At 39.7% G+C, this 14,942-nt stretch overlaps 1 protein-coding gene across 2 annotated transcripts in view; it reads right to left on the reverse strand.

Moving 5' to 3' along the window:
• PDCD2L (programmed cell death 2 like) overlaps nucleotides 1-14,942 on the reverse strand; it is a 22,623-nt gene continuing 7,681 nt past the window's right edge. For both annotated transcript variants that reach the window (XM_045442507.1, XM_045442506.1), the window contains exons 6-7: nucleotides 10,418-10,566; nucleotides 1-177 (exon numbers count right to left, since the gene is read on the reverse strand). In XM_045442507.1, coding sequence (XP_045298463.1) covers nucleotides 47-177; nucleotides 10,418-10,566 — 280 coding nt within the window. In that variant the 3' untranslated portion in view covers nucleotides 1-46. The remainder of the gene's footprint in view (nucleotides 178-10,417; nucleotides 10,567-14,942) is intronic.

Consider the following 14,942-nt stretch of genomic DNA (forward strand, 5'->3'; position numbering starts at 1 on the left):
TGGACATTAAAATTTGTTTTAATTTATATAAATAAAAGGAAATTCTCTACTTAAATAACGGTTCATCTGGGTCTTCTTGTATAATACAAAGTTCTTCCATGGGAGTCTGACAATTTTCAGGCCAGCAACTCTTCTCACATGTATAAATTAGAATTGTTCCAAATTCCACAGAAAGACCTGAAAAATATAACATATTCCAGCGAAGAGACGGTGTCAGGAGATATACTCAATATTTGAAGGTTTGATTAGTAGACGGAGCCCAGACTCTGGAGCAAGACTACATGGGTTCAAATCCCAGCTCTACCACTGAGCAAGTGATTTCACCTCTCCATAATAATGACTGTATTTTCATGAGAAGATTGTTTTGAGGAGGATTATATAAACTAATACACGTAAGATACTTAGGACAGAGCCTGACACGTCTTAAGTGATCACCATAAAACAAAGAGGTTAAGTAACTAGAAGATAACTGAAGGAGAAAGATGATGCAATATTAGCACACCTGGTGTTGCTCTAGGAGTGATTTTACCCAATAAGCCGAAAAAATAATTAGGAAAAGCAAAAGCAGCGCTCACTAGCTTTCATTCACAACACACTCATCCTCTTCCACAAAGCAAGTGACTGCTGATGACAAAAAGCAGATTTATCAGGAAAATATACTTTAAAGTCTTTAGTACAACTGTCTAGGATATTGGACACTGAAAACCATTTAAAAATATGTCATGTGGCGTCTGGCTGGCTCAGTTGTGTGAGTTTATTTTTCTTAAAAAAATTTTTTTTAATGTTTTTATTTTATTTTTGAGAAAGAGACAGAGTGTGAGCGGGGGAGGGGCAGATAGGGAGACAGAGGATCCAAAGCAGGCTCTGAGCCTTCAGCAGAGAGCCTGATGTGGGGCTAGAACCCACGAACTGCAAGATCATTACTTGAGCCAAAGTTGGACGCTTAGCTGACTGAGCCACCCAGGTGCCCCTCTTTTTTTTTCTTAAAAAAAATTTTTTTTTAGTTTATTTATTTTGAGAGAGAGAGAGCTCATGAGTAGGGGAGGGGCAGAGAGAGAGGGAGAGGGAATTCCAAACAGGCTCCACACCATCAGCATAGAGCCCAACCTGGGGCTCAAACTCATATCTTGAGATCGTGACCGGAGCCGAGATCAAGAGCCAGATGCTTAACCAACTGAGCCACCCAGGCTCCCCTCAGTTGTGTGACTCTTGATCTCAGGTTTATGAGTTTGTGCATGTTGGATGTAGAGATTACTAAAAACAAACAAACAAACAAAACACACACACACAAACAAAAAAACATTTAAGATAAACAAACAAATAAAAATATATTATATTAATAGGACACACTACCTCCAAGAAAGGATTCAGGCCAAAAAAAAAAAAAAAAAAAATTCCAAAGAGTTTACAAAACTTTATCAATGGACAATGCCATGAAGAATAACATCAAGAAAATACAACTGAAAAGAACTCCCATTGATGGCAGAACAGGAAAACAGGAGTCAAGAGGAGTTGGGCAACTGGTTTGGAGGAGCAAAAGAAAAACACTTTGAAAGGAAAATGCAGGCAGGGATGATGGAAAGAAAAGCATCAAAGACTGAACTAACAAGGCCAAAATAAAGCTGACTTAGAAGAAATGACCTGGTGAATGTGAGATAATTTCCAACCAGAATGTGCAACATGCAGTCTGCAGAAGGCATGAGAAGGTTAGAGTCTGAGAACCAGTAGCCACCAGGGTAGGAAAGAAGGAGGAGCAAGGAATCAGAGGCAACAGAATACCAAATAGCAGAGTTAGGTACAGGAGGCCTGAGCCCAGAGACCTGCCACAGTAGGAGGGCAACGGAGGGGTAGGAGAAAGAGGAAACAGATATGGGGGTCAAAATAGCCCCATTACGTATCTAATGAAAAACATCAGAAGCCACAAGGAACAGAAAAGAGGTGAAACGTAATTACAGGTAGAAAGGAAAGGATTGAGAGAATCTCAATGAATGCAAAGGGAAAGAAAAAGGATGTGAACACAGGAGAGGAGAAAGGTGACCAATGCAACTGGTCAACGCAAAGGCCCCACGCTAGATGCAGAGATTAAAGAAATAAAAAAATCTAGGGGTGCCTGGGTGGCTCAGTCAATTGAGTGTCTGACTTTAGCTCAGGTCGTGATCTCATAGTCTGTGAGTTCGAGCTCCACATTGGGCTCGCTGATGTCAGTGAAGAACCCGCTTCAGATCCTCTGTCCCCTCCCGTTTCTGCCTCTCCTTTGCTCATGCTCGCTCTCTCTCAAAAAAAAAATTTAATTTAATTTAAAAAAAAAGGAAATTAAAAAATCTTTAAAAAATTACTAATATACTTGGGGGTGGAGCAGGGCACAAATGTCCTTGTTATAGTAAAGAGCCAAACACATACTATCTAAAACTGACAGACGGAATGAATATAATTCTCTTGGAACTTCAGAAGGATCTTTTAGAAACTAGGTGAAAGAACCCATTGCCTACAGTGAAAGAACCCAACTGCCTCACATAGACTTACTTTTTCTTATGTTAAATTTGCATATATTTATTCCAGTATTTTTAATTAGTATGTACTGAACTTTCCTATCTTTAAATTTTTTCTAGCCATCCAACTATCTAAACTTTCTACCTACATTTATGTCAAGGATGAGGACTAGAATGATGTTGATTAGTGTTAGTAATGGTGATTTCCAAGGTTCACCACACATTTACAGAAAACCTTCAACATAACATTCAGGGGTCAGAAAAACTGCAGGAAGGGTGCCTGGCTGGCTCAGTCAGTAGAGCGTGCGACTCTTGATCTTGGGGTTGTAGGTTTGAGTCCCACGTTGGATGCAGAGATTATTTAAAAGTAAAATCTTACAAAAAAAAAATGGCAGGAAATAGTCAACTAGTAAAAACTTTAAAAACAGACCAGTTCTTAAAAATATAAAAGAAGAACTCATAAAGCAAAAAAAAAAAAAAAAAAAAAAAGGTGGTATGGAAAAGTCTCAGAAAACAAAAAAGATCTTCTGAAAAATAAAAATAGGATGGCCAAACTAAATTCAAGAGAAGGGTTAGAAGATAAAGCTAACAAAGACATAAAGATAAAACAGAAGCAGTCAGGCGCAACAGCCATACACCATATGTGCAAAGTTCCAGAATAGGCCAAATCCATATAGGAATGGAGGAGAGTGACACCTTAGACAGGGAGGGGTATACTGCCCAGGAAGGAGGCCCAAGGGGCTTTCTGGGGCACTGCAAACACTCCCTATGTTAATCTGCGAGGTGATGACAAGAGTGTATTTATGCAAAAAGTCGTCAAACTGTAGGCTTAAGATTGGCACAATTCACTGTGTGCTTTCTTTTTAAAAAGGAAGTACATGGCAAAGATTTCCCGAATATGAAACCAAAAGCACAGGCAACAGAAGTAAAAACAGACACATTGGACTATATCAAAAACTTATGTGCATCAAAGGACACAACAGTGAAAAGGCAACCTACAAAATGAAAGAAAATATTTGCAAATCATACCAGATAAAGGGTTAATATCCAGAATATAAAAAGGACTCCTACAACTCAACAAAAAGACAAATAATCTGACTACAAAATGAAGACTAAGACTTGAGTAGACATTTCTCCCAAAATGATATGTCAATGGCTAACAAGCCATTTATATGAAAGGATGCTCAACACCATTAACCATTAGGGGATATGCAGGGCATCTAGGTGGCTCAGTCAGTTAAGCGTCTCTCTCTTTTTTTTTTATGTTTATTTATTTTTGAGAGAGAGAGGGAGACAGAGTGTGAGCGGGGGAGGAGTGGGGGAAGGAGAGGGAGACACAGAATCTGAAGCAGGCTCCAGGCTCTGAGCTGTCAGCACAGAGCCCAAGACCTGAGCTGAAGTGGGACTCTTGACTGACTGAGCCACCCAGGCGCCCCCAAGCATCTGACTCTTGATCTCCATTCAGGTCATGATCCCACGGTTCATGGGATCGAGCCCCACATCTGGCTCTGCGCTGACAACGTGGAGCCTTCTTCCTTCTTGTTATTCTCTCTCTCCCTCTCTCTGCCACTCCCCTTCATGCATGCACTCTCTCTCAAAATAAATAAATAAACATTTAAAAAAATTCATTAGGGGAAATGCAAATGTAATCCCAATAAATACGTCACATCCGTTAGGATGGATACTATAAAAACAAACAACACCCTGCCCCCAAAAAAACCCCAGAAAACAAGTGTTGGTGAGGATGTGGAGAAAATGGAATTCTTGTGCACTGCTGATTGGCAATATAACATGGTGAAGCCACTATGGAAAATATTATAGTGGTTCCTCAAAGAATTAAAAATAGAATTACCATATGATCCAGCAATTCTGCATCTGGTATATATATCCAAAAGAACTGAAAGCAGGATCTTGAAAAGATATCTGTACACCCATGTTCAGAGCAGCAATATTCACAATAGCCAAGTAGAAGCAACCCAAGTGTTCAACAAACGAACTGATGAACCACATGTGGAATATCCACATGACAGAATATTGTTTGCCTTTAAAAAGAAAGGACTTCTGACACGGGGTACACCATGGATGAACCTCAAGGGCATTATGCTAAGTATAATAAGGCAATGTCAGAGGACAAATACTATGATTCCACTTATATGACGTATCTAAAGTAGTCAAATTCATAGAAACAGAATGGTGGTTGCCAGAGGCTGGGGAGAGGCAGAATTGGGGAGTTGTTAACGGTTACAGTTCCAGTTTTGCAGGAGGAAAAAGCTCTGGAGATTGGTTGCACAATATCGTGAATAAACTTAACATTACTAAATTGCACATTTAGAATGGTTAAGATACTAAATTTTATGTTATATATTTTTTACCACAACTAAAAAGATGAATAAAGTACAAAGTTGAAGAAAACTCTTGGGAAGCAAAAAAAAAATCAGACAACAAAAGAGAACAGAATCTAAATAGGAAAACAAACATTTCACTAACAGAAGTTCCTGTAAAGGCACAACAAGAAAAATAGAATATCTTCAAGGAAATTGAAGGACATGAGTTTCTGAACTGAAAACACCTACCAGCTACTCAGCACAATATACACAATTTCAGAATAATAAGGATAAAGTAAAGATTCTAAAAGTGACCTGGGGGCACCTGGGTGGCTCAGTCAGTTAAGCGTCCAACTTCAGCTCAGGTCATGATCTCATGGTTCGTGAGTTCGAGCCCTGCATCGGGCTCTGCACTGTAAGTGCTTGGGATTCATTCATGCATTCTTTCTCTCTCTCTCTCTCTCTCTCTCTCTCTCTCTCTCTCTCCCCAATCCCCCCCACCCCCCCACACACACTTGGGCCTGCTCTCTCTCTCCTCTGTCTCAAAATAAATGAATAAACTTAAAAAAAAAAAAAAGTGACCTGAAATAAGAGGACTAAAGGCCAGCATGGGACTGTTTTCCATAAGTAGGCTGCTAAAAGAATGAGGTAACATCATGGCACCTCATATTGGGTGTAGAGAGTACTTAAAAATAAAATAAAAGAAAGGTAATTAAATCTTTAAAATTCTGAAAAAAATTACTAATGGCTTAGAATTCCATATCTGACTTTATTATGTGCATAAAGATAGAATAAATGTATCTTAAGACTGATGGGGTACTTTAAATACCTATTTCCCACAATCCCTCTTCAGGAAACTACTGGAGAAAATGCTGTATCAACTACTGGAGAAATGCTGATAAACCGAGAAAGAGGCAGATCAGAGTTCCAGGAAAACAGGGGGCCCACTTGGAAGAGGGGCAAAGCGATACCAAAATAAAGGCAGAAGGTGACCCAGAATGACAGCAACACTAGAGGTGCGGAAGGCCTAGAGTTCAGACTAGCTCACGAGAACAAGGCACATGGGACAGGTCTTCAGGGAAATAAACATAGAGCCGGGTTGTCTGGAGTTGGACTTGTGAGGAAAATAATACTGAGAACCTCCAGGAGGGTGTGAGAAGAACTGGCCATAAGAATGAAACAGGTATTGGGGCATCTGGCTGGTTTAGTCCGTTAAGCCTCCAACTTCGGCTCAGGTGATGATCTCGTGGTTCATGAATCCAGGCCCCACGTTGGGCTCTGTGCTGGCACCTTGGAGACTGGAGCCTGCTTCGAATTCTTTGTCTCCCTGTCTCTCTGCCCTCCCTTGTTTACTCTGTCTCTCTCTCAAAAATAAATAAACATTGGGGCGCCTGGGTGGCGCAGTCGGTTAGGCGTCCGACTTCAGCCAGGTCACGATCTCGCGGTCCGTGAGTTCGAGCCCCGCATCAGGCTCTGGGCTGATGGCTCAGAGCCTGGAGCCTGCTTCCGATTCTGTGTCTCCCTCTCTCTCTGCCCCTCCCCCGTTCATGCTCTGTCTCTCTCTGTCCCAAAAATGAATAAACGTTGAAAAAAAAAATTAAAAAAAAAAATAAAATAAATAAATAAACATTAAAAACAATGTTTTTAAGACTGAAACAGGTATTATTAAGTCCAAGAACATGTGATCACAATACACTGCTTTGCTAACTACAAACAGACTAACTACAAAATTACAAACATTGACCAGGAGTATGGGAGAAAGCAATAGGGTGAGGAAGAATGGGAGGGGGCTGTAAGAGATCCCAGATCCCCCATGCCAATTCAGAAATTCAATTGATAATGTCTAAAAGAGGTAAATGTAAAAAGTAGTACCTTTTATTTAGAAGTACAAAAATAAATTCTAGAAGAACAGCCCGGAGTGCTGCCAGTGTCTCCCTTGAGTGCAACTAGATGGCAGAGGGGGTGAGAGTGGGGCTGTAGTGGTTTGTTAGAAGCCTTTCAGGATTATGCAACTTTAGACATTGTGAACATTGTGAAATTTCATTCAATAAATAGGGAAGACACTGGTATTTCATAACAGTATTAATTGTCAGCAACATAAAAATCTATCTTCAGGGGTGCCTGGGTGGCGCAGTCGGTTAAGCATCCGACTTCAGCCAGGTCACGATCTCGCGGTCCGTGAGTTCGAGCCCCGCGTCGGGCTCTGGGCTGATGGCTCAGAGCCTGGAGCCTGTTTCCGACTCTGTGTCTCCCTCTCTCTCTGCCCCTCCCCCGTTCATGCTCTGTCTCTCTCTGTCCCAAAAATAAAAAAATTAAAAAAAAAAAAAAAAATCTATCTTCAGTATTTGTGTACTATGTGTTCAAAGCACACTGCCTGTTTAGCAGACAAAAGAATACAACAAAATATACATAATTTCTTTTCTTGTGTCAAATGAATTTTTTAAAAGTTCATATCTTTTTTTTTTTTGAAGTAAACTCTACCCCCAATGTGGGCCTCAAATTCACAACCCTGAGATCAACAGCTGCATGCTCTACTGACAAGCCAGCCAGGCTCCCTTAAAAAGTTCATACCCTTTATTTAAAAAAAAAATTTTTTAAGTTTATTTCTTTTGAGAGAGAATGAGTGCATGCATGCATGTATGCAAGCAGGAGAGAGGCAAAGAGAGACGGAGAAAATCAGCAGGTTCCGCACTGTCACCACAGAGCCCTACGTGGAGCTCGATCTCACAAACTGTGAGATCATAATGTGACAAGATCAAGAGTCAGACGCTCAATGGACTGAGCCTCCCAGGCACTCCAAGTTCATATCCTTTGATAAAAAGATGTGACTTCTAAGATTCAATACTGAAGAAATACTTAAAATTATAGAAATGCCTTTACAGAAAGGGCATTAATTAAATTATTATTTATAGTAAAGAAAAAGAAACAGTTGAAATGTACAATAACTTCGGAAATCGCTAGATAAAATGGAACTTCCACTGGGTAAAATATTCAATGACACTGGGAAATTCTGAGAAGAAGGAACAGAAGTATGAGAACAATTTTGTTTTAATCTCTTAATGTGTACAGAAACAAGAAGAGAAAAAATATGTATCGCCAGCAATTATCTCCAGGTAACTGGATTTCTGAAGTGAGTATTATACTTACAGTTTAAAAAATAAATTAATACAAGCAAAAGAGAAACATCAACAAAATGAAGACAACCTACAGAATAGGAAAAAAATATGTGTAAATCATATATTTGATAAAGGGTTAATATCCAAAATATATGGAGAACTAATACATTTTTTCCTAAACAACGAACACTCATTTATTTAAGTTGGCTTAATTACTTCCATTAAACCTAATTGTTATAATTATTGCTTTGCAATAATTGTTTTTTCCATTGTCTTTACAAGAATCACCAAAGGTATTTTTAAATTTTTTTAATGTTATTTATTTATCAAAAAAAATTTTTTTTTAACATTTCCTCATTTTTCTGAGAGACAGCACAAGCGGGGGTGGGGCAGAGAGAGAGAGAGGGACACACAGAATCTTAGGCAGGCTCCAGGCCCTGAGCTGTCACCACAGAGTCCGACACTGGGCTCGAACTCCCGACCGGTGAGATCATGACCTGAGCTGAAGCTGGACGCTTGCTTAACTGATTGAGCCACTCAGGCGCCCCAATGTTTATTCATTTTTGAGAGAGACACAGAGTGTGAGTGGGGGAGGGGCAGAGAGGGAGACATGGAATCTGAAGCAGACTCCAGGCTCCAAGCTGTCAGCACAGAGCTCGACACGGAGCTCTAACTCTCATGCTGCGAGATCATGACCTGAGCCAAAGTCGGACGCTTAACAGACTGAGCCACCCAGGGTGCCCCATCACCAAAGGTATTATGAGCTTGTACAGCTGCTCAAATGGTGTTTTTCTTCATAGAAATATAATTCACATGCCGTAAAATTTACCATTTTAAAGTGTACAATTCAGTGTTTTTTAGTTTCTTCACAGAGTTATAGAAACATCTTCACAACCTACTTCCAGAACATTTTCATCTCTCCAAAAGGACACCCATGCCCATACCCATTAGCAGTCACTCCTCATTCTTTCTTGGCGCCCCTCACCCAGCCCCTGGAAACCATGAATCTACTTTCTGTTTCATTGGGTTTACCTATTTTGGGCATTTCATATGAACAGAATCATACAATTTGTAGCCTTTTGTGACAGGCTTCTTTTCACTTAGCATGATGTTTTCAAGGTATAATCATGTGTAGCCATGTATAATGTAGTACTTCATTTCTTCTTCTGATAGAATAATATTCTATGAAGGTATATTTTGTCTATGTATTAATTAGTTAATGGGACATCTGAGTTATTTCTGCTTTTCGGCTATTATATGAATAATGCTTATATGAGCATTCACATACAGCTTTTGTGTAGACATAGGTTTTCAATTCTCTTAGGTATATACCTAGGAGTGGAATTGCTAGGTCACACAATGGCATTTTTAACAACATTACCAAAACTTTTTCATCATTTTATACCAGATGCTGCCAAAGATGCCAAGACAGAAACACTCTCTTACATGGCTGACAGCAACATTAACTGGTACAGACCTATTAAGTAGCAATTTGTTAACATGACATAGATAACGCTTATACATGGCTATTAAAAAGAATGCATAAAATTGGAATAGACAAGAACTTTATCAATCTGATAAAAAGCATTTACAAAAACCCTCCAGTTAACAGGTAACTACTTACTGATTAAAAAATGACTGCTTTACTCCTATGATCACAAATATTACAAAAAGGGGTGCCTGGGTGGCTCAGTCAGTTAAGCATTGGACTCTTGATTTCAGCTCAGCTCATGATCTCATCATCATGGGGCTGAGCCCTGCATTGGGGTCCTCGCTGGGCATGGAGCCTGCTTAAGATTCTCCTTCTCCCTCTGCGCTTCCTTTGCACGCATGTAGCTCTCCTTATCTCAAAATAAATAAACGAACGTTTAAAAAAAAAAAAGGAGGGGTGACTGGGTGGCTCAGTCAGTTAAGTGTCTGACTCTTGGTTTTGGTTCGGGTCATGATCTCAGGTTTCATGAATTCAAGCCCCACATAGGGCTCTCCACTGACAGCATAGAGCCTGCTTAGAATTCTCTCTCTCTCTTTCTGTCCCTCCTGCGCGTGTGCTCAATCTCTCTCTCAAGATAAATAAATAAACTTAAAAAAATAATAATACAATGCTATGAAAATAATTTTTTTTATTGTAAACTCTATACCCAACATGGGGCTTAAACTCACAACCCCAAGATCAAGAGTCCAATGCTCTACCAACCTAGCCAGCCAGATGGCCCCGCTATGAAAATCATTTTAAGGATAGAATATGGCTTGGCCTCTGACTCTTGCTTTCGGTTGGCTCAGATCATGATCTCACAGTTTGTGAGATCAAGCCCCGCATTGGGCTGTGTGCTGAAAGCATGGAGTCTGCTTGGGATTCTCTCTCTCCCTCTTTATCTGTCCCTCCCCCACTTGCGCACTGTCTCTCTCTCAAAATAAATAAACATTAAAATAAAATAATTCCAAGTTAGTGCAATAAACCCACAAGCTCAAATTAATAAAGGGCTATTACCTAAATTAGTGCTTCTGAGCATGCTGACCAGTGCCGGCATAAGCTGAAACTCAAATATCCTTTGGACTCCACAGTAGCTGCAGGCTGGGGGCTCAGTGATTTCTGATGTAGGGCAGGTCAAAAAAAGTGGTTCGCCACTCCAAGAGTACCTAGGGCAAGGGAACAAAGAACCCTGAATGAGGACCACATACAAGTCACATTCCAGTATTGAAGGCCATGCTCTGCAAACTTTGTTTCCTTCTTGAAGAGTACCAGGAGCAAAACCAGACAGCAAAGAAAATCCAAAGGCCCCAAAACAGTAGCAAGTCTGTAAAGCACAGCAAGATACCTGAAGTCTTATCAATGCTTGATTCAAAGTCTAGGCAAAGGCACTAAAACCAATGTGGAACTGAATCTAACTAAAATTGCAACACAGTCCAGACTGACTCCACTCCAAGGCAGATTAAAGGGATTTAGACCTCCACTACCAGCCTTACAGAAAGAGGGGCACGCCCTGCTAAGGAGCAGATATTTACTTCAGTATCTGATCTTCTTCAACATACAATCTCTGCTAAACCATAAAAAGAAAAGATACTAAATTTGTAAAGCAGCAGAAAAATTTAACCCATAAAGAAAGTCAATACAAGAATACCCACAGGGGCGCCTGGGTGGGTTAGTCGGTTAAGCGTCCGACTTTGATTCAGGTCATGATCTCACGGTTTGTGAGTTCGAGCCCCGCATCAGGCTCTGTGCTGACAGTTCAGAGCCTGGAGCCTGCTTTGGATTGTGTGTCTCCTGCTTCCTCTGCCCTCCCCACAACCCCCCCCACCCCCGCTCATGCTGTCTCTCTCTAAAATAAATAGACATTAAAAAAAAAAAAATACCCACAGATGAGATGATGGAACTGTCCGAAAAAGACTTTAAAATATCAATATGAGGAGTGGGATAAAACAAACAAATAATAAAATATCAATCATAAATATGTAAAAGAATCTAGTAGAAAAGGTAGATATGCATAAACAGATAAGGAAATTAGCACAGAAATAAAAACTAAAGAGACTGAAAGAGCAATACTAGAAATGAAAAATGCTGTATCAGAATAAAGAACTTCATTCAATAAAAGTTTACAGCAGGCAGGAAACAACAACAAAAATCTGTGAATGTGAGGAAAACAGAAACACCCAAAATGAAACAAAAAGTAAAAAAATAAATAAATAAAAATGAAACAGGGCCTTTAAAAACAATGGAACAATTTTAAATTGCCTAAACATACAAGTAACTGGAGTCCTTAGAAAAAGCAAATAGGAAAGAAGAAGTATTTGCAGAGATAACGGCCAAGATTTTTTCCAAAATTCATGAAAAGACATCAACACAAAAATCCAAAAAGCTCAGTAAATCCCAAGCAAGATAAATTAAAACACATAGTCACTGAAGTACATAATAGTTTTAATTATATAAATACAACAAAAAGAAGAACAACAATTAAGAATTACAGCTAATTTCTGGGGCTCCTGGGTGGCTCAGTCGGTTGAGCGTCCGACTTCGGCTTAGGTCATGATCTCGCAGTTCGTGAGTTCGAGCCCTGCATTGGGCTCTGTGCTGACAGCTCAGAGCCTGGAGCCTGCTTCGGATTCTGTGTCTCCCTCTCTCTCTCTGCCCCTTCCCCGCTCATGCTCTGTCTCTCTCTGTCTCTTAAAAATGAATACATGTTAAAAAAATAAAAAATAAATAAAAAAAGAATTACAGCTAATTTCTAATAGAAATGCTAAAGGCAACAAGACAATGGAACAAAATCTTTCCAGTGCTGAATGGAAAACAAATAAAAAATAAGTTTACATCCAATAAAAATGTCTATTAAAAGAAATATTAATAAATACATTCTTAGACAAAACCTGAGTGGCTGTTTCCAACAAACATGAACTTAAAAAAAAAAAATTAAAAGTCCTTCAGGCATAGGGGTAATACCAGATGGAAGCCCAGCAGGAAGGAATGTAGAGCACCAAAAGGGTAAATGGGAAGATAAACATAAAAGACTTTCTGATCATTAATTTTAATATTAAAGATTTTTTTTCCAAGTAATCTTTATACCCAATGTGGGGCTTGAACTCACAACCCTGAGATCAAGAGTCACATGCTCCAATGACTAAGCCAGCCCAATTATTATTTTTAATTTTATTATATAATATATAATCTACGTACATTATATAACATATATATGTTATAAACTATCCACATAAACTATCGATTATTTCAAGCAAAAATAAAAATGTATTATGGGATATAAAGCATATATAGAAATGAATACACGAAAACAAGATGACAAAGGGCAGGGAAAGCTAAATGGGAATCTGTGATATGGTTCATAAAATAGCAAACTACTGGGTGAAGGTAGACTGCAGTAAGTCAGAAATGCACATTATAATCACTATTGCAAACACTTTTCATGGCAACAGAAAGGGCATAAAATCATAAACTAAAAATACTCAATTCACTGAAGAGAAGGTTAAACAAAAGGGGAAAGAGGGACATCTGGGTGGCTCAGTCGGTTAAGCGTCCGACTTCGGCTCAGGTCACGATCTCACGGTCCGTGAGTTCGAGCCCCGCGTCAGGCTCTGTGCTGACAGCTTGGAGCCTGGAGCCTGCTTCCAATTCTGTGTGTCCATCCCTCTCTCTCTGCCCCTCCCCTGTTCATGCTCTGTCTCTCTCTGTCCCAAAAATAAATAAACGTTGAAAAAAAAAAAAAAAAATAGAACTACCATATGATCCAGCCATCCCGTTTCTGGGTATTTATTTGAAGGAGACAAAAAACACTAACTCAAAAAGATATTTACCCTCATGTTCACTCCAGCATTACTTATAATACCCAAGACATGTAAGTAACTGAAGTGTCCATTTACAGATAAATGGACAAAGAAATTGTGGTGTGTATGTATATATGTATGTGTGTGTGTGTGTGTGTACACACACACACACACACACACACGTATGTATGTATATACACATACAACCCACAAAAGAATACTCAACCATAAAGGAGAATGAAATCTTGCCTTTTGCAGCAACATGGATCGGTCTCGAGGACATAATGCTAAATGAAATAAGTCAAACAGAGAATGAAATACTGAATGATATCGCTTATATGCAGGCCCTAAAAAACAACAAAAAAACAAACCAAACTCATACAGAGAAGAAACTGGTGGTTTCCAGAGACAAGGGGTCAGGAGTGAGAGAAACAGGTGAACTGGTTTTTTTTCTAAGTTTATTTATATATTTTTAAATGTTTTTAAATATTTATTTTTGAGAAACAGTGCATGAGAGGGAGAAGAACAGAGACAGACAGACACACACACACACACACACACACACACACACACACACACACACAGAATCCGAAGTAGGTTCCAGGTTCTGAGTTGTCAGCACAGAGCCTGACATGGCACTCGAACCCAGGAACTTTGAGCCAAAGTAAGATATTTAATTGACTGAGCCTCCTAGGCCCCCCATATAGTTACATTTTAACATTCCTCTCTCCCTAACTGATTAAGAAGACAAAAGTGATCCATAATAGAAACTGGTGTTGCAACAACTGTATATAAAAAAGAACCCTGACCCTCATACATTATATATAAAAATTAACTCAAAATGGATCACAAACCTAAAAGTAAGAACTAAAACTGAAAACTTCTATAAAAAAAACACAGGAGGGGCTCCTGGGTGGTTCAGTCGGTTAAGCGGCCGACTTCAGCTCAGGTCATGATCTCGCAGTCCATGAGTTCAAGCCCCGCGTTGGGCCCTGTGCTGACAGCTCAGCGGAGCCTGGAGCTTGCTTCGGATTCTGTATCTCCCTCTCTCTCTGTCCCTCCCCCGCTCATGCTCTGTCTCTCTTACTCTCAAAAGTGAATAAATGTTAAAAAAAAAAAAAAATTAAAAAAAAACACACACACAGGAAATGGGCACCTGGGTGGCTCACCTGGCTGACCATCCAACTCTTGGTTTTGGCTCAGGTCATAATCTGACAGCTTCATGGGTTCGAGCCCCACGTTGGGCTCTGGGTTGGCAGTGCGGAGCCTGCTTGAGATTCTCTCTCTCCCCCTCTCTTTCTGCCCCTCCCCCACTTGTGTTGTCTCTGTCTCTCTCAAAATGAATAAATAAACTTAAGAAAAAAAAGGGGAGGGGGTTGTGTGCCTGGGTGGCTCAGTCGGTTAAGCATCCGATTTTGGCTGAGGTCATAATCTCACAGTTTGTGAGTTCAAACCTCACATCGGGCTCTGTGCTGACAGCTCAGAGTCTGGAGCCTACTTTGGATTCTGTGTCTCCTGCTCTGCTTCTCCCCTGCTCACGTGCTCTCTCTCTCTCTCTCTCTAAGAATAAACATTAAAAAAAAAAAGAACTTAAAAAAAAAAAGACAAGACAGGAAATCAAACATAACAAATCCTGTTACCTTTGGTTAGGCAGAATCTTCTTAGGAAATAAAAATATGAACCACCAAAACAATAAAACTGTTAAGTTGGACTTCATCAAAATTTAAAACTTCTCTTCAAAAGAC

The sequence above is a fragment of the Leopardus geoffroyi genome, chromosome E2 (assembly GCF_018350155.1).
Source record: "Leopardus geoffroyi isolate Oge1 chromosome E2, O.geoffroyi_Oge1_pat1.0, whole genome shotgun sequence".
Taxonomy (NCBI): Eukaryota; Metazoa; Chordata; class Mammalia; order Carnivora; family Felidae; genus Leopardus; species Leopardus geoffroyi.